General features: G+C 42.5%; 1 protein-coding gene and 1 long non-coding RNA gene across 2 annotated transcripts in view; one reads left to right on the top strand and one right to left on the bottom strand.

Moving 5' to 3' along the window:
- LOC310640200 overlaps positions 1-19,606 on the top strand; it is a 272,544-nt gene that overhangs the window by 216,731 nt on the left and 36,207 nt on the right. The window lies entirely within an intron of this gene.
- The window catches only part of AKAP11 (A-kinase anchoring protein 11), a gene marked incomplete at its 3' end in the record, with an annotated part of 55,325 nt that overhangs the window by 28,463 nt on the left and 7,256 nt on the right, over positions 1-19,606 (bottom strand). The window contains exons 2-7 of the mRNA XM_083362573.1: positions 10,798-10,954; positions 10,398-10,496; positions 8,971-9,081; positions 5,126-5,170; positions 4,612-4,746; positions 1,747-2,014 (exon numbers count right to left, since the gene is read on the bottom strand). Of these exons, the coding sequence (XP_083218699.1) occupies positions 1,747-2,014; positions 4,612-4,746; positions 5,126-5,170; positions 8,971-9,081; positions 10,398-10,457 (619 nt within the window). The 5' untranslated portion in view covers positions 10,458-10,496; positions 10,798-10,954. The remainder of the gene's footprint in view (positions 1-1,746; positions 2,015-4,611; positions 4,747-5,125; positions 5,171-8,970; positions 9,082-10,397; positions 10,497-10,797; positions 10,955-19,606) is intronic.

Below are 19,606 nucleotides of genomic sequence, written 5' to 3'. Positions count from 1 at the left end.
TCCCTTGCTACAAGAGAAAGCAGGCTGAAACGGAGCGAGGGAGATTGCCAGGAACACAAATCGGCCGATCTCGCTCGCGCTGCTGCAATCTCCCTCGCTTCGTTTCAGCCTGCTTTCTCTTGTAGCAAGGGAAGCTGAAACCGAACGAGGGAGATTGCAGCAGCGCGAGATCGGCCGATTCGCGTTCCTGGCAATCTCCCTTGCTCCATTTCAGCTTGCTTTTTGCAAGAGAAAGCCGGGCCGCAGGGCCGCCTCCGCGGGTACTGCTCTAACGTAGAGAGGGAAGGACAAAGAGGGAGGGAAGGAAGGAAGGAAAGAAGGAAGGGACAATGGGAGAGGGAGGGAGAGAAAATACAGAGAGAGAAAGAGAGAGAGGGAGAGAAAGAGGGAGAGAGAGAAGGAGAAAGAAAGAGGGAGAGAAAGAGGGAGAGGAGAAAGAAAGAGAGAGAAATAGGAGAGAGAGAAAGAGGGAGAGGGAAAGAGAGAGGGAGAGAAAGAAAGAAAGGGCAAGAGAGACAAGGAAAAAGAAAGAGGGAGGGAAATAGAGGGAGAGAGAGAAAGGGAGAAATAGAGGGAAAGAAAAATAGAGAGGGAGAGAAAGGGAGAAAGAGAGAAGGAGAAAGAAAGGGAGGGAAATAGAGGGAGAGAGAAAGAGGGAGAAATAGAGGGAAAGAGAAAAAGGGAGAGAGAGAGAAAGAGGAAGAGAGAGGAGAGAGAAAGAAAGAGGGAGGGGAGAGAGGGAGAGAAAGAGAAGGAGAGAGAGAAATTAAATTAGTAACATGATTGTTAAGTGAATCTGGTTTCCCCACTAACTTTGCTTGTCAGAAGGTTGCAAAAAGCAATCACATGACCCTGGAACAATGTGACCATCATAAATATGAATCGATTGCCAAGCATCCAAATGTAAATCACATGACCCTGGGGATGCTGCAACGGTCATAAGTGTGAAAAATGGTCATGTCACTTTTTTCAGTGCCGTCGTAACTGAACAGTCACTGGGCGACTGGTGGTACTCGGACATTGCCTTGTCCTAAAAGTGGTGCAATGGATGAAAAGGTTGAAAAGCCCTGCTTTAGTGTACCGGTACTATTTGGTTCAGAATATTTTTTTTTCTTGTTTTCCTGCTCTAAAAACTGGGTGCGTCTTATGGTCCGAAAAATACGGTAGATATAGATATAGATCATATAGAGATAGAGATAGAGATAGAGATAGAGATAGAGATCTCTCAGAAGGCTGAGTCAACCTTGAGCTTGTCAGGATCGAATTCCTGACTGTGAGCAGAGTTTGCCTGCAATACTGCATCCTAACCACTACGCCACCCACGGCTCTTATACAATAGATAGATAGATAGATAGATAGATAGATAGATAGATAGATAGATAGATAGACAGACAGACAGACAGACAGACAGACAGACAGACAGACAGACAGACAGCAATAGAGATATATAGATATAGGTATATAGATATAGATATAGATCATATAGAGATAGAGATAGAGAGATAGAGATAGAGATCTCTGAGAAGGCTGAGTCAACCTTGAGCCGGTCAGGATCGAACTCCTGACTGTGAGCAGAGTTTGCCTGCAATACTGCATCCTAACCACTGCGCCACCCACGGCTCTTATACAATATAATATGTACGGAGATAATTCTGCAAAGTTAAACTTAATTAGACCATGCCAGTAAACGTCCATTGCAAAAACCCAAAACGCTGAAGAAGGCACAATACGCCAGGGGCGACTCACCGGTATGGACAACCTTTGCCGGGTCCTCTTCATCTAGGTGCTCTAACGCCGTCACAAAATCATCTTCAATGGAGGACACCGACTGGTTGGTGTCATCGTTCTCGGTGTGGGTGGAGTCCGGCGCCGTTTTTGGCAAGGCATGCATTTCCTCCGTGCATCTGATCGCAGCTGCGTACTTGCTCAGCAGAGCAACTACCGTCTCCGCTCTCAGCCTCGGAAACGAAGGAGACAATCTCATCACACACAGGACTCGCGAAGCGCAATTCCGCTGAAAGGAGAAGAAAAAAACCCATGGATTATTATATCAGATAGTCCTCAACTTACGAACACAACAGAGCCCCACATTTCTGGGGTTAAACGAGACATCGGTGAAGTGAATTTTGCCCCATTTTACAACCTTTCTCCCTACGGCGGTTAAGGGTATCCCTGCAGTTGATAAGTTGGTAACCCGGTTTTTGAGTGAATCCCTGCATTTGCTAAGTTAGTAACGTGGTTGTTTAGCAGGCTTCCCTGGTCAGAAGGTCACAAAAGGGGATCACGTGACCTTGGGAAACGGCAATGGTCTTAAGTATGAACCAACTGCCAAGCATCTGAATTTGGATCACACACGATCGTGAGGAGGTCGCAAATGTCTCAGTGTGAAAAATGGTTGTAAGTCACGTTTTTTTCAGCGCCGTTGTCACTTTGAACGGTCACTGAATGAACTGTCGTAAACTGAGGACGACCCGTACTTGTTTTCTCTCAAGCAGTGTTTCTCCACCTTATCAACTTTGAGATGTGTGGACTTCAATTCCCAGAATTCCCTAGCATCTACCGTATGTAATTTTCATTTTTGTTATCTTCGCCTTCCCCCTCCCTCCCGCTAAATTTTTACACTTCAGAGCTCAGACTTGGTCGTTTCTTTCATGTTCTAGTTGTTGCTGCAGAATTTGGATATCATGAGTGCAAAACAAACCTTCAACCTCTGAAAGTAGAGATCGCTACTGCAGGAGAAGGAATGGCAGAGATGGCGTCAAAAGAGGAACCAGCCTAGAATCTCTACGTAGTCACAAGTGGACTAAATCGTACCCCTTTTGAATTCTATTCGCCCATATCTAGCACTAAAATGGTGCTAACCGTTGACTTGATTCCTATTCGTCGGCATGAGCAATAAATCAATTTAATTGGCCCCTCACATGTGGATTTAACCCAGGGCTAGGCAACCTGGGCTCTTTTATGACTCGTGGACTTCAACTCCCAGAATTCCTGAGCCAACATGGCTCAGCTTGGAAACCTCTCCCTTCTCCCTCAGCATGGCTGGCTCAGGAATTCTGGGAGTTGAAATCCACGAGTCATGAAGGGGCCATAGTTTCCCTCATGCTGGCTCAGGAATTCTGGGAGTTGAAGTCCACACAAGTCATAAAAGAGCCAAGATTGCCTACCTCTGAGCTAGCCATTCATACCCAGCGACGACAGGCAGTCCTTGGCTTACAAAAGCTCATTTAGCGACCGTTCAAAGTTACAACCGCACTGAAAAAAGTGACTTTATGACCATTTTTCACACTTTCGACCACTGCAGCAATCCCGTGCTCACGTGATCCAAAATTCAAACAGTTGGCAACCGTCTCATATTTATGACAGCCGCTGTGTCCCGGGATCATGTGATCATCCCCTTAGGTGACCCTCTGACAAGCAAACGTAAGGGGGAAGCCAACAACAACCGTCTTGCTAACTTAATAACTGCAGTGATTCACTTAACAACTGTGGCAAAAAAAGGTCATAAAACGGGGCAAAATGTCCTCAACAACTGCCTCATTTAGTGACAGAAATTGGGTTCTCCGTTGTGGCCGTGAACCACTTACATATGCTTTTTGAGACTAATATATTGGAAAAGAGAAGCAATGCTAACCTACAACTTTGGAAGCTTGCTGCAATAGATGCAGAACCATTTTTTTAATCCTCCCAACAGGACAAAATAAGGAAAAACTGAGTGGAAGATTTTGTCTTGTCTTTTGTTTGGTATCATTACGCTTCAAAATAAATGTCTTTAGCATTAGAATTTAGAGGTCTCTGTGTGTGTAGCAGTAACAGTAGAAAGTAGGGCTGTGTGTGTGTAGCAGTAGCAGTAGAATTTAGGGGGGGAGGTGTAGCAGTAGCAGTAGAATTTAGGTGTGTGTGTGTGTGTGTGTGTGTGTGTGTGTGTGTTAGTTTACCAGTAAATGTTTCACCATCACCATCTTTGGGAGATATAGCAATTCCACTAGGGATAAATAAAATCAAACATTTCTTTTTTTTTTTAGTGATAGAAATTATGGACTCAACTGTAAGTCAAGGACTATCTGTATGTAATAAATGGGCTGATTAATCTGATTAAATTAATCTGATTAAACTGATCAAAGAGAGAAGCAACCTAGAACTAAGGAGAAATTTCCTGATAGTTAGAACATTTGATCAGTGGAACAACCTGCCTGCAGAGGTTGTGGGTGCTCCATCACTAGATGTTTTTAAGAAGAGACTGGACAGCCATTTGTCTGAAATGGTATAGGGTTTCCTGCCTGAGCAGGGGGTTGGACTAGATGACCTCCAAGGTCCCTTCCAGCTCTATTCTATTCTGTATTGTATTGTATTGTATTGTATTGTATTGTATTGTATTGTATTGTATTGTATTGTATTGTATTGTATTGTATTGTATTCTATTCTATTCTATTCTATTCTATTCTATTCTATTCTATTCTATTCTATTCTACCTCCAAGGTCCCTTCCAACTTTTATTATTATTATTTTTAGTATTATTATTCTTCGTATTAGTATTATTTCAGATTCTTTTCATCCAGAGGTCTGAGTCACCTTTGAAAAGCCAGACAAACAACATCACGATTCTCTTACCTTTTGTCTGAACTCGTGACTCGTCTCCGCCGGCTTGCATACATCTTTTAGCAGAAGAGCTTCCTGGTCGTGCAAACTGCACCACTGGGCTGATTTCAGAACATCTGGAAGGCCTACAGAGACGGATGCCAATTCCTAAACCCAGCAGAGCACAATGGAGAACAATGCAACTTGAGTAGGGAAATTATCAGCAGATTCCGCGGGGTGAGTTTTTCATCCAAACATCGGAACTTTTCCTTCTTAGGATGAACACACACACCGCCAAAAAAACCCAACGATTTGCAGCAAACACCCAAACCAAATTAAGCCCCCCAATCAAATTTTGGCCTCCACTGGGGTGGGTAAGTCGAGGACTGCCTGCATTGTGACAAGGGGCCTCTTCTGCTATTCGTGTACCTTTATTAGTATCTTTTAATTTCTATTAATAACAAAAAGTGATGGTCAGCGCCCAGATCCCAAACCAACCCACCCAGAAATATTTAATTGATGCAGCCTTCTGACTGAAATAATATACCTTGGGTGCCACAGCTGAGTCGTTAGCAAAACAGAGAAATGTCACCTGTAACAGAAATGCATAAATAAAGAGAGGTCACACAAATTGTTGAAAGAAATATATATATACAGGTTTTATACTCTTAAACATTTAATCCATGGAACAAGCTTGCCTCCAGATGTTGTGGGTGTTCCATCACTGGAGGCATTTTTTTTTGTTTTCTTCTTTATTGTTTTATCATAAAAAATAAAACAGAAAACAGAAAAACAAACAAAAGCATACATTTAACACTAGCACCAAAAAAAAAGCGAACAAAAAAAGAGGAAAAATTGATCAAATAAATTTAATATTTCACATGTAGGATCCACCCTGGCTGGGTGCTGGAAAAAACAGAAAAAGCAGTAAATTCTCCTCCCCTTTGGGATAGATAGGTAGGTAGGTAGGTAGGTAGGTAGGTGAGTGTGTGTGTGTGTGTGTGTTTGTGTGTGTGTGTGTGTGTGTGTGTGTGTGTGAATGAATGTACCTTTATTGTCAAAGTACAACCATGTATACATTGAGATTGGCTGAGCCTCCCTTCGTGCCCCCACCTCCAACTCACAGTGACAACAAACCCTCCATCTTGCTATATCATGTGAGCTAATTGCACAACACAACACACCGGCCTCACAAGTCAATCATGCATAAAGTTTACACAAGTCAATCATGCATAAAGTTTATAAAATTATTTCCTGTTCAAAAGCCTAACAGCCCATGTTTTATATATATATATATATATATATATATATATATATATATATATATATATATATATATATATATTACATATACATATACATATACATATACATATACATATACATATACATATACATATACATATACATATACATATACATATACATATACATATACATATATATATATATATATATATATATATATATATATATATATATATATATATATGTTTTCTGAGGTTTTCGCGGGTGCCTGTATGTGGATCCTTGGTTTTTCGGGTTTTTCCCCCGCGTAGAACTAGTGGTGTAGGCGCAACGTTTCGACGGAATTCGACGGAATATATATAAAACAGCCCATACACACAGACACACAGACACACACACATATGTATGTATATATATATGTGAAGAAAAAGCAGCTGACAGATTGAGCTAAACATTACACTAATCTTCAAATCCCTCTGTTAACCACCTGTTATTGTATTTAGTGGGTAGAAAGTCCACAAACGGTTTCCAGTCTCTTATAAAACTGTCTAGTCCATTATCTCTAATCAAAACAGATTAATTTCACCATCTCTGCTAACTCAGTCAATTTCAAAATCCATTCTTCAACCGTCGGCATCCCTTTTTCCCCCATCACTGGAGGTTTCTAAGAAGAGACTGAAATGGCATAGGGCCGTGGTGGCGAACCTATGGCACGCGTGCCACAGGTGGCACACAGAGCCCTCTCTGTGGGCATGTGCGCTGTCGCCCCAGTCCTTGGCCTTCAGCTGGGTTTTATAAAATCTTTTCACTTTAGACCTCCGCCGCCTTGTGCAAAAAAAAAAAGGTTAATCAATTTCAACTTCTCGCTGGGAAAAAAAAGATCTTGCAAAGTTGGAATTGATTGATTGAACTTTTTAGTCCCACCCAGTCTGCCGTTACTACCGCAGCCACGCCCACCCAATGGGCCACGCCCACCCAATGGGCCACGCCCGCCTGGCACCTGACGGTACATAAGTGGGTTTTGGGTTGCAGTTTGGGCCCTCGGTCTCTAAAAGGTTCACCATCACTGGCATAGGGTCTCCTGCTTGAGCGGGGGGTTGGACTAGAAGACCTCCAGGGTCCCCTCCAACTCTGTTATTCTCTTAATTCTCTTATTCGGTATGGGCCAAATAATGCTGAAAAGTCAGGAAAATTAGGAGAAAACTTGCACCCTTTCTCAATCCCAGCAGGACTTTATTTCTATATATTTTTTAAAAAAATAATAATAATAATTGAAAAGGAATGTCTTCGGAATGACATTTAAGAAGCTTGTGCTATCTTTTGGCAAAGACTGTTACCTCTATCCCAACAGAGAAGAATCAGACTAGAAAGCTGAGCAATTGTCTAATGAAGCAACACTATAAATACAAACAATTCAGAAATTGCTTTATATTTCAATATATGGCTTCGTTTAACATAAAAAAAAATATCCAGTCTAAAAACTAAGGGGGTCCTTGGCGCCTTTCCAGATGACCCAAATCAGGTAAGCTAGCTTCAAAACTAGTGAGATTTTCTCCTTTATTAATCTAAAAAGTGGAATAAATATTCAATGCCTCCCTGTAATTGAATAATGTAAAAACCTCCATGAACTAGATGAAAACAGTCTTAGTAACTCATTGCTAACATCTTTTCTCTAATACTTAAGGAGCAGGTTTATAGGAAAATAACAATAACCACTTGTACATCACCAGATTCTCAACAACTCGCAAGAGCCGAAGAAATTACGCTAAAATCACTTAACGCATAAAAACAAAGATAAAGCCAAGAAATATTGGAGCGGGATTCACAACACAGAAAGTTCTTAAAGCAAAGATAGATGAAACCAGAAACTTTTCTTTGGTGCTTAATGGGGGAAAAAAACTTGGGGGAAAAATGGAACTTTGATCTTTTTGATATTTCGATTCTGATGGAGCGGGCAGAGATGCCTAAATTGACCCTTTTTAATTAAAGAAAAGAATATAAGTATTTTCGTTTCTACTTGGACTTTGTGCTCGAGATGGGGGGGGGGGAAATGAAACTTTGATTTGGGGCTTTACTGATTAGATTGATTCACTGTTGTAGTTTATGCTATCACACAAAAGTAAAAAGTTGAGGTTTGATGTTATTGATTTATTCTACTGCAACAGAAGGAGTCGGAAATCAATGCCATTTTTTTCTTTTCTTTTCCTTGCTTTTCTTTTCTTCCCCCCCCCCCCTCTCCTCCTCACTTTTCTTTCCCCTTTCCCTCCCCACTGTGTCCTATTTGCTTTGGTATATTTTGGTATTTTCTGGCAAATAGATGGGGAAGAAATGGAGGTAGTGACAGATTTTATTTTCCTGGGCTCCAAGATCACCGCAGATGGGGACTGTAGCCAAGAAATTAAAAGACGCTTGCTCCTTGGGAGGAAAGCCATGGCAAACCTAGACAGCACACTAAAAAGCAGAGACGTCACCCTGCCAACAAAAGTGCATATAGTCAAGGCTATGGTCTTCCCAGTTGCAATGTATGGCAGTGAAAGCTGGACCATAAGAAAGGCTGAGCGCCAAAGAATTGAAGCCTTTGAACTATGGTGCTGGAGAAGACTCCTGCGAGTCCCTTGGACTGCAAGGCGATCAAACCGGTCAGTCCTAGAGGAGATCAACCCTGACTGCTCTTTAGAAGGCCAGATCCTGAAGCTAAAACTCAAATACTTTGGCCACCTAATGAGAAGGAAGGACTCACTGGAGGAGAGCCTAATGGTGGGAAAGATTGAGGGCAATAGAAGAAGGGGACGACAGAGAAGGAGGTGGCTGGATGGAGTCACTGAAGCAGTAGCCGTGAGCTTAAATGGACTCCAGAAGATGGCGGAGGACAGGAAGGCCTGGAGGAACGTTGTCCATGGGGTCGCGATGGGTCGGACACGACTTCGCAGCTAACAACAACATTTTGGTATTTTATTCTACAATCTAATAAAAGGTTATAAAAATCAATAAAAACGATTCAGATAAAAGATGGTGAACGTGAGGGAGGGAATGGTTTGCCTCCTCCTTGCTGAAGGGCAGAGTGAAGGGTGTAATTAATATCGTTATAAATTTAAGCGCGCGCGCACACACACACACACGCACACTGCTGCAAAACAGCCTAACCTCATTGAAATTTTTGTCGTCTTTGGCCAACTCTTCTGCCGAGATGGTGCACAGCGGTTTTTGACTTTGCAGAAATGGCATCGTTGGAGAAAGGGAAGGTTCACCCAAGTTCTGCTTTTCAGAGAGAGAGAGAGAGAAATAAATACATAAATAAATAAATAAGGGGTTGGGTCAACGCGATGGCTTTTTGCAACCCTTTCTGACAACGTTGATGGGGAAGCGCATTCCACTTCACAACGCTCGTCACTCGCCGAACAGCCGCAGGAATTCGCCTCGCAAGGGTGGCCAAAAAAAAAAAAAGGCCGTGAAACGAGGCAAAACTCACTTAACAACGGCCTCGCTTAGCGACAAGAGATTTGAGACTCAGCTGTGGTAAATGTGAATCCCCCTTTTGCAACCTGGATGGGGAAGCCAAATTTACTTAACAACTGTGTTGCTAGCTTAACCGCTGCAATGATTCACTGGGGCAAGAAAGGCCGTAGAATGAGACAAAACCCGCTTAACAATGGTCTTTCTTAACAACCAAAATGTCGGGCTCAGTTGTGCTCCCAAGCTACGCTTATCTGTAGCTATTCTCTGCAGAGTTTCCCCGCCCTCTTTTTTTTTATTCAGGATTCCGTAGAAACTATTATTTTATCCTGAGGTCTTAAGGTTTTAATTTTCCTGTAGTTCAAACTAAGTGTAAGAATTTTGAGGGGGGGGAGGTCATCTTTTTGAAGGCTCCCCAAAAGCTAGCAGACTGGGGGTTTTGCTGAGGAGAAGAATCTCAAGAGGGGTGGTTCCACAGATTCGGTTTGAAGGATTTATTTCGTTCAGTTTTAATTAACTTTTACTGTAATTGGGCTATTCTATTTAATTTTTATCTTAACTTTTGTATATTGTATTTTTATTGCATTTTATTGCCCTGTACACCGCCCTGAGTCCTTCGGGAGAAGGGCGGTATAGAAATTAAAATTATTATTATTATTATTATTATTATTATTATTATTATTATTATTATTATTATTATTATTTATTTATTACAATTGCTCATTCCAGCAATACCCTGCATGAGGGTATCGAAGGAGATTTGAGACAAGAACTTGTTTTCCGCTAGGAAAAGAAGAAAAACTATCCAGGAAAAAAAAAAGAAATTCAAGTGTTGTTGAGGTTGCCAAATTGTTTGTAAAACTCCCCGGAGGAAATATCTCATTGGCTCCGAAGGGACTTGCGTCCACCCATTGACTCCATCTTTAAAAATTCTTTTTCAAGGCTGACCTACGGACTGTGGGACCTGATCCAGCAGCTTTCTTGCTCAACTGCCTGAAACAGGCTTTCCTTAACGAAGTAAAGAAAAGAAAAAAAAAAGAAGAAAAAAAGCTTTATCCTACACAACCAAAGAGAGAGAAGCTTGGCCAAATCAATATGATAAAAGAACTGGGTTTTACCTTTTTCACTGCTCCTCTAAGATTCTTCTGACAGCCTTGGACCCTGATATGACCGTCCATGTTTTAATTTTTATTTTCACTGAATGAACGCAATAATCTCTGAAATACAAAAAACGGATTACGCTTTTTAATTAATCTACCGCTGGCTACACTGTGCAATATCAAGTTTATAAAAAGAGGAGGAGGAGGAGGAGGAGGAGGAGGAGGAGGAGGAGGAGGAGGAGGAGGAGGAGAACAGAAGGGTTGAGACCAAGAAACACTCTGAAATGGCGCCCCTTGTGATTCTGGCTTTCTTACGGATCTAAGAGTTTTAATTCAGCTCAAGGTAACATCTCTTCAGTTGTCCCAGCCCCCCACCTCACCCCACCCCGTCCTCTCCATGACCACCGATGGTGCCTACCCAAATGCAAAAACCCTGTGGCCTTCAGCCCGCAAGGCTCCCTTCTTGAAGGTCCATGCTGCTTCAGATGGAGAGGGCCTTCACCCCTTGTCCTTCTAGGTCGCCCCTGGTCTTCTACGGGCCACCATCTTGAGAGAAGAAACAACTTCATGGGATGCTTGGAAAGACAAGGCACAGCAGAAAGAGAAAGCCAAGAAAACAGGACTTTATCAGGGCCAGCATTTTTTTTTTAATCAGGTGATGCTTTGCACCTCTTTCATCTTCCATCAACAAGACTGAACGGATTATATCTACTAGAAACTTGCCGCATCACCAGGGACACACGATCCAAATTCCGACGCTGGGCAACTGACTCACATTTCTGACGGTCGCAGTGCCCCGGGGGTGTGTGTCACGGGATCCCCTTTTGCAACCTTCTGACAAGCAAAGTCAATGGGAAAACCAGATTCACTTAACAACCGAGTCACTAGCTTGACAACTGCAGCGATTCATTTAATAGCTATGGCAAGAAAGGCTTAAAATGGGGCAAAACTCACTTGACAAGCGTCTCGCTTAGCGACAAAATTTTGGGTTTCAATCGTGGTCGTAAGTCGGGGACTATGGTAATGTGTGCAGCAAAGTCGAATGAATTTGCTAGGACGCACCAAAAGAAATCGGTTGAACTATCTTAAATTATTCTTTTTTCCTTGTCATCTCATATATAACGCTTCCCTCCGATTCTAACGGCTTTCCATTCTCATTATTTTTTAAAAAATTTTAATTCCATTTATATCCCGCCCTTCTCCAAAGACTCAGGGCGGCTTACAAGCTTAGCAGTTGAATCATATACAGGTAGTCCTTGACTTATGACCAAAATTTCTGTTGCTAAGCGAGACATTTGTTAAGTGAATTTTTGCCCCGTTTTATGACTTGTCGCAGTTGTTAAGTCAATCACTGAAGTTGTTAAGTGGGTAACCCCGTTGTTAAGTGAATCTGGCTTCCCCCCATTGAGTTTGCTTGTCATAAGGTCGCAAAAGGGGATCAGGTGACCTCGGGATTTTGCAACCGTCGTATGTCCATGTCAGTTGCCAAGCCTCTGAATTTTGGTCACATGACCCTGGGGATGCTACAACGGTGATAAGCGTGAAAAAATGGCATAAGTCACTTCGTTCAGTGCTGATGTAACTTTGAAGGGTCACTAAATGAACAGTTGTAAGTTGAGGGCCAGAAAAGACAGGCCTAGTTGCTTACCACGACATTTCTGAAGCCTTTTGCTACAGAAAGTTAGAACAAAGCAAGCAAAAAGGAATACTTTTCTCCACAGCAAGAAATAAATAGAAATAAATCCTACTTAAGGAGCAGCATGAAATGCAGTAAGGCTATTTATTGCTCAATAAACACAGCCCCAAGGAAGGAAATGCTAGTTTTTAAAAGAGTATAATTTGTAAAAGAGCAAAACAAAACACCTTTCCTTCGGTAACTGTCTTGTCGACTGAAACCCGATTTTTATGCCGGAGAACCCAGCCACCCGTCTCAGACACAGCAATAACGATAACAAAAAGAAATTAAGACAATGAATTGGCTTTACTAAACACAAATTGCCACAATTGCGTTTCTCCTGGGCACCGAGAATCCGACAGGAGTGACATAAATCTCCTGATAATGTAGGAAATGGTTGCTGTTCTCTGGAAGAGATTTCAGCCAAATTCTCAGAAAACAATTTTGTGGCCTTAAAAGGCCCAGCCACTGCGAGGTCACTTCCACAAGACGGTTGTTATTCCTCCTGCGGAGCAAACAAACGGTTGTAAATCAAGGACTCTCTGTCTCCCAAGTCATTCTCGCTGGAGGAATATAAACCTGCTGGTTTTAAAAGCAGTTTTTTAAAGTTAAAACCATTTTCCGAAATGTTATGTGGCTCTACGGTCTGTATACATAAAGGTAAAGGTTCCCCCGCAGATGCGTTCTAGTCGTTTCCGACTCTAGGGGCCGGTGCTCATCTCCGTTTCAAAGCCGAAGAGCCAGCGCTTGTCCGAGGACGTCTCCGTGGTCATGTGGCCAGCATGACTAGACACCAAAGGCGCACGGAACGCTGTTACCTTCCCACCGTGGTGGTCCCTATTTTTCTACTCGCATTTTTACGTGCTTTCGAACTGCTAGGTTGGCAGAAGCTGGGACGAGTAACAGGCGCTCACTCTGTTACGCGGCACCCACTGAGCCACCGCGTCCCTCTCTCTGTATACATACAGCTAGCTAATTATCTGAGCCCAAACTTTCTCATGCTAAGCGAGAGGTTCGTTCAGCGAATTTTGCCCCGTTTTATGACCTTTTTTGCCAGAGTTGTTAAGTGAATCACTGCACTTGATGACATTTCATAACTGTACTTAACACTGCAGTTAGTAACACGGTTTTTAAGTGGTTTTTAAGTGGATGTGGCTTCTCCATTGACTCTGCTTGTCGGAAGTTTCTCTGCGTGACCCCAGGACACTGCAACCGTCGTAAGTGCGAGTCAGGAGCCAAGCAGCTAAATTTTGGTCATGTGACCAAGGGGATACTGCAAAGGTCGTAAGTGTGAAAAGCGGTCATAAGTCAGTTTTTTCCAGTGCCGTTGTTAACTTTGAACTGTTTAAAAGCCAAGGACGACCTGTACAGATAAATTGTCCTTAAATACAATCCAGTCCAGATTCTTAATCTGGATTACGTGATTGCTCTGGATTTTAAGGTCAATCTTTGCCAGCTCTAGTTTTGGCTTCAAAAACCACTTTTTCAGGGCATTTCAGCTCTTCAGCAGAAGTGGGGTATACAAATACCAACCTTTTTTGCTGACCTGGCACTAAAAAAAGGTGATTTATGACCGCGTTTCACACTTACGACCATCCCCGTGGTCACGCGATCAGAATTCACACACCTGGCAGCTGGCTCGTATTTATGACGGTCGCAGAGTCCGGAGTCACGGGATTCCCCGGGTTTCTGCAACGGTCATAAATACGAGTCAGTTGCCAGTGAGTTTTGATCGCGTGACCCCGGGGATGCTGCAGCAGTCGTAAGTGTGAAACACGGTCATAAGTCACCTTTTCCAGTGCCATTCTCCCTTGGAACGGTCCCTAAATGAATCGTTATAAGTCGAGGATTATTGATGTTTTGGAAAGATTTAAGGTGTTTTCACTGCTTTCCCAGACAATGTTTATGTTTTTCTCGTCCAGCATCATAATTTCAAGGGTGTTGTCACATTATTCTTTTAAGACGTTGGCTGGTTAATTAGTTGGAGGGTGACCATAACAAATAGGATCTATAATCATACATAAATGCAGAGAAAAAAAATGTTGCCGAAACTCAAGTCATATTCCACTGAACAAAATTAGAATGTTAGGAAAAACAGTGTGTTAAAATCCAGCCTTCCTACTCTGCAGCGATAATTATGAGTAGATGTTGCCCTTACTTAAATACTGTTTTAATCTTATGCAAAACAGGACTATAATTACATGTGTTTAGCTCTTGCCAATCTATTGTCATAACTACAATAGTAATAACTACTCTGTTTTTCTGTCTTCCTCTCTGGGGAATGCTGGGCAATGAAGTCCACACATCTCTAAAAGTTGCTGATCTAAGTGAGGTTTTAAGGTCGGTCTGGAGAAAATTATGCAATGAATGTTGTTTTAAAAATTCCAAATAGCCTAATTAATAGGGGGGGGAATCTCCTTGTAATTGTTTTACCCAACTGGTCAGAAAACACAACTGTTTTCTTCCATGTTTTGGGGGAAATTCTAGAACAAAGCTAATTCATTTACATCGCAAAATTCTTTTCCTGATGTGTTCTATTATACACCGTAGGCTACATCTCACCTTAAACTATATATTAATATTTCAATACTAGGAAGCCAATAAAAATAGATATTTTTGGACAAGAGGCCAACAAACATTAAAAAGCATCCGAAAACCTCAAAGGAAGAAGAATAGGTAGGTAGGTAGGTAGGTAGGTAGGTAGGTAGGTAGGTAGGTAGATAGATAGATAGATAGATAGATAGATAGATAGATAGATAGATAGATAGATAGGAGAGGATGGGTGGATAGATAGATAGATAGATAGATAGATAGATAGATAGATAGATAGATAGATAGATAGATAGGAGAGGATGGGTGGATAGATAGATTAGATAGATAGATAGATAGATAGATAGATAGATAGATAGATAGATAGGAGGATGAATGGATGGATGGATGGATGGATGGATGGATGGGTAGGTAGGTAGGCAGATAAAAAGGAGAAGGTAGGTGGGTGGATAGATGGATGGATAGATAGATAGATAGATAGATAGATAGATAGATAGATAGATAGGATAGATAGATAGGATAGACAGACAACCTTTATTGTCATTTTTACTGTGGGCACATTGGCACATATTAAAAATGAAATTTTGTGGCTTGCTCTCAAAAGTGTACACATACATTACACGCATTTAAACATGCTATATACAACATATGTATAAACCTACATCCTTACATACAAATAACATATAAATAACATATTAAAAAGGTAAAGGTAAAGGTTCCCCCGCACATGCGTGCTAATCGTTTCCGACTCTAGGGGGCGGTGCTCATCTCCGTTTCAAAGCCGAAGAGCCAGCGCTTGTCCGAGGACGTCTCCGTGAGGTCATGTGGCCGGCATGACTAGATGCTAAAGGCGCACGGAACGCTGTTACCTTCCCACCGTAGCGGTCCCTATTTTTCTACTTGCATTTTTACGTGCTTTCGAACTGCTAGGTTGGCAGAAGCTGGGACGAGTAACAGGCGCTCACTCTGCTACGCGGCACTCGGGATTCAACCCGCCAAACTGCCGACCATCTGATCGACAAGCTCAGCGTCCTAACCCACTGAGCCACCGCGTCCCTTAATAACATATTAGATCTGATTATAACTGCTGCAAAGAAGATCAGAAGCCACTTCTTTAATTATCTTTTTTCACGTCTTACGACTAAACGCAGGGAGATTCAGGACTGATAAAAATACCTTTTTAATGAACATAATAAGAGTCTTCAAGTATGGAAGTTGGGCTCAGCAAATCTGGTCTAATATCCTCCAACTTGGTTTGGAAAAGAAACCAGAGAATGCTATTGACTCACTCACTGTTGTGTTCGTATCATGAAGTGTTTCTCCAGAGGCTCCACTGAATGAGGAAGCACGGCTGAGTAATAAATTACAACAACACATATAATCCCATATAATTTAAAGTGGATGTGGACATGCTCAGGAAGGCAGTCACACAGGGCAAAAAGCTGCAGGGATGATTGCCTAATACTAATTAAATCATTTTTTTCGCACTAATTGAAGTTTCTGCAACATCTCCAGAGGCAACTTGACATGCAATATATTGCAGAATCTAACCAAGTGGTTCTTTTAAAAAAATATAATGTTTATGGAAGGAATTTTTAACAAGACAAAAATAGGAGAAAAGATATAAAGAAAAAACAAGAAGGAAGGAAGGAAGGAAGGAAGGAAGGAAGGAAGGAAGGAAGGAAGGAAGGAAGGAAGGAAGGAGGGAGGGAGGGAGGGAGGGAGGGAGGGAGGAAGGAAGGAAAGAGAAGGGAAGAAGGGAGGGAGGGAGGGAGGGAGGGAGGGAGGGAGGGAGGGAGGGAGGAAGGAAGGAAGGAAGGAAGGAAGGGAAGAAGGGAAGAAGGAAGGAAGGAGGGAGGGAAAAGAAGGGAGGGAGAGAGGGAAGAAACAGAGGGAGGGAGGGAGGGAGGGAGGAAACGGAGGGAGGGAGGGAGGGAGGGAGGAAGGAAGGAAGGAAGGAAGGAAGGAAGGGAAGAAGGGAAGAAGGAAGGAAGGAGGGAGGGAAAAGGAAGGGAGGGAGAGAGGGAGGAAACAGAGGGAGGGAGGGAGGGAGGGAGGAAACGGAGGGAGGGAGGGAGGGATGGAGGAAAGGAAGGAAGGTTAGTTCTGACCTTTTTGACAATGGTTATAAATGCATTTATATTTTATCCTCTCATTTTACAGTTACATTATCATTTCCTTCTTTCCATTAGCTACCTGTCAAAATTTCCAACCCTTAAATCACAAGTTCATTTTCCTCTTTTTTTCAACAAAAAAAAGTCCCTAAAGCTTTCCTATCCCTGACCAATGCAGCTGTTGATCTTCCTCTAATCAAACAGCTTAATTTTGCCATCTCCTCTAGTTGTGTCGTCTTCACCAACCATCCCTTCGCTGTGCGTATTTCAGAGTATTTCCATTTTGGCCCGTACAACAGCCTCGCAGCCACAATCACACACAAAAATAATCTTCCTTCGCGTTCCTAACAGCATAGGCAGGTCTAACCCAACTGTTTCTCGTCAGAAAAAAAAAACACCACAACTTCCACATATTAACGCTGCACATACAAAAATATGTGTTATTATCCATCCATCTACCCATCCAAACAACTAATTGCAGCACCCATGGAACACAACTGGAACGACGGATAAACAATAACACATGCTGTTAGAACAATTGGACCAGGTGCATTTTTTGTGTCTCCTCACAGAGGGCACAAACCGACGGCACACAATTTCAGTCTCCTTTGGAACGTGCCTAGTTAGAAAACAAACAACTCATTAAAAGAACTTAATTATAGCTTATCTGCCCTCCTCCAGTCTGTTCCCGTGTCCTGGTATAAAAGATGTGCGGTTCTCACTCTTTCAAACAGAGAAATGATCAACCATCGTTAATAGATGATGGTCCTGGTGTATTTATTATTCAAATTTGTGGTTTTGCGTGTGATTTTTTTTTTTAAAAAAAAAAGCCGTAATCCGCACGTACTCACCTAAATTTGCCATGAAATAGAACACCTAAAATCTGAATTCCATCCTTCGTTAAATCTTTTTCAGAGCAGGGAGAACAAATGAACGCTTCTGTTCTCCAGACACCATTTATCCTAACCCGCAATCGACACAGCCACACCGATGCCAGCTCCTATTCGGAAATGCCTAGTTATATCGGACTGCGTGATCTGACGGGAAAGGAATTATCAGCCAGCGGTTTCCATTTTCCTAATACTTTAAAAATACAATCGTAATTCCACGGCGTTCTCGTCTTCTCACATTTCCTAGGGAGACAAAATTAGACCACCTATTTATGCTTACTTCCTGAGTAAAGATCACCGCGTCCATCCGATATGAATAGGGTGGATGATGTTATTGCTGTCCAGGCCATCAAAACATCTTTTGATCGCTGGATTGCTACAGCAGAAAAGACGAGATCTGAAACTAAGGCTAAGTATATATGGGGCAAATCTTTATTTCCTGTTTTCAGCCTATCTTGAAGGCCATCGAACAGGCTGTAGTCACACCGGACAGTTCATATATTTGTGTAAATTACTAATTCTAATTACTAATTACTAATTCCTTTAATTCTGTTAGTAATTTAAACACACACACACACACACACACACACATATATATATACATACATACATACATACATGTATGTATATGTATATGTACTGTATATGTATATGTACTGTATATGTATATATGTATATGTACTGTATATGTATATGTATATATGTGTATGTATAGATTGATATCCTCCTCTTCCTCGTCCTCGTCCTCCTCCTCTCCATAAATGCCCCTCCCTTATTAGCACTGATGATATTACCTAGTTTGGTTAATGAAAGGTTTGCAAAACAACCAAGATCCGAGAGCACCAAGGACCCTACAGTCGTCGTCCTCCTCCTCCTCCTCCTGCTCCTCCTCTCCACAGCCCCCCCTCCCTTCTAGCACTGATGATGTTCCCTAGTTGGGTCATGAAACGTCCGCAAGGAAACCCCCAAGCTCAGAAAGCACCAAGGACCCCACAGTCCTCCTCCTCCTTGCAAACCCGTCTCCTTACTAGCTCTGATAATGTTCCCTAGTTGGGTCATGAAAACGTCTGCAAGAAAACCTCCAAGTTGAGAGAGCACCAAGGACCCCACAATTGCCGCCGCCTCCTTCTCCTTGCAAACTCCTCTCCTTACTAGCTCTGATGATGTTCCCTAGTTGGGTCATGAAACGTCTGGAAGAAAATCTCCAAGCTCAGAGAGCACCAAGGACCCCACAGTCCTCCTCCTCCTCCTCCTCCTCCTCTCCCCCCCCCTCTGCCTTCTAGCACTGATGAGGTTAACCTAGTTGGGTTATGAAACATCTGCAAGAAGACAACCAAGCTCAAACAGCAGCTGGGACCCCACATGCCAACCCTCAGCCCTTCCCCTTTATTCCTAAGTTTTTACGCCAATAAAAGGCAACCCAAAAGAGAACAATCCAAGCATTAAGAAGCCCCACCAAACATCAAACATCTGGAGAATGGGTTTAGTGAAGTCCCCAAACAAGCGATTGCAGCCCACGTGAAGCGCAATTCCTGCAGGCAGAAACCACCGTACTTATTCTTGCATTACTACGTGGGTAACACGCTGCGTGTGGGTGTAAAACTGCCGGACGAAAACAAAAGCAGAAGCCAGCGTCATTGTCGAACCGAACTGGGACGCACAAAAAACACAATTTTGACTCCGAGGAAAGTCTCGGAGGGCGAGGCACGTGGCGAGACCTAAACAGCACAACCTCAGGTGACCCGCAACAGGATAAACCTATCATCTGCAACATCAGGATAATCGTTCGAGTCAATCTGACAGAGTGGAGGGATAGAAGAGAGGATTAAAATGCCGTCATTGTCTGCATGAGGTTGCAGAAAGCTGATGGGTGTTTGCATTTTGTGGGGGGTTTTTTTCCTGCCTGGTGGGTATTCCTGGGACGACGGCTGGTTATCAATCAGAATAAAGCTGGAAGGGACCTTGGAAGGTCTTCTAGTCCATCCCCCCCCTGCTCAA

This window comes from Vipera ursinii, assembly GCF_947247035.1.
Source record: "Vipera ursinii genome assembly, chromosome: 4".
In the NCBI taxonomy this organism is placed as follows: Eukaryota; Metazoa; Chordata; class Lepidosauria; order Squamata; family Viperidae; genus Vipera; species Vipera ursinii.
This window is presented reverse-complemented; position numbering and strand designations above follow the sequence as displayed.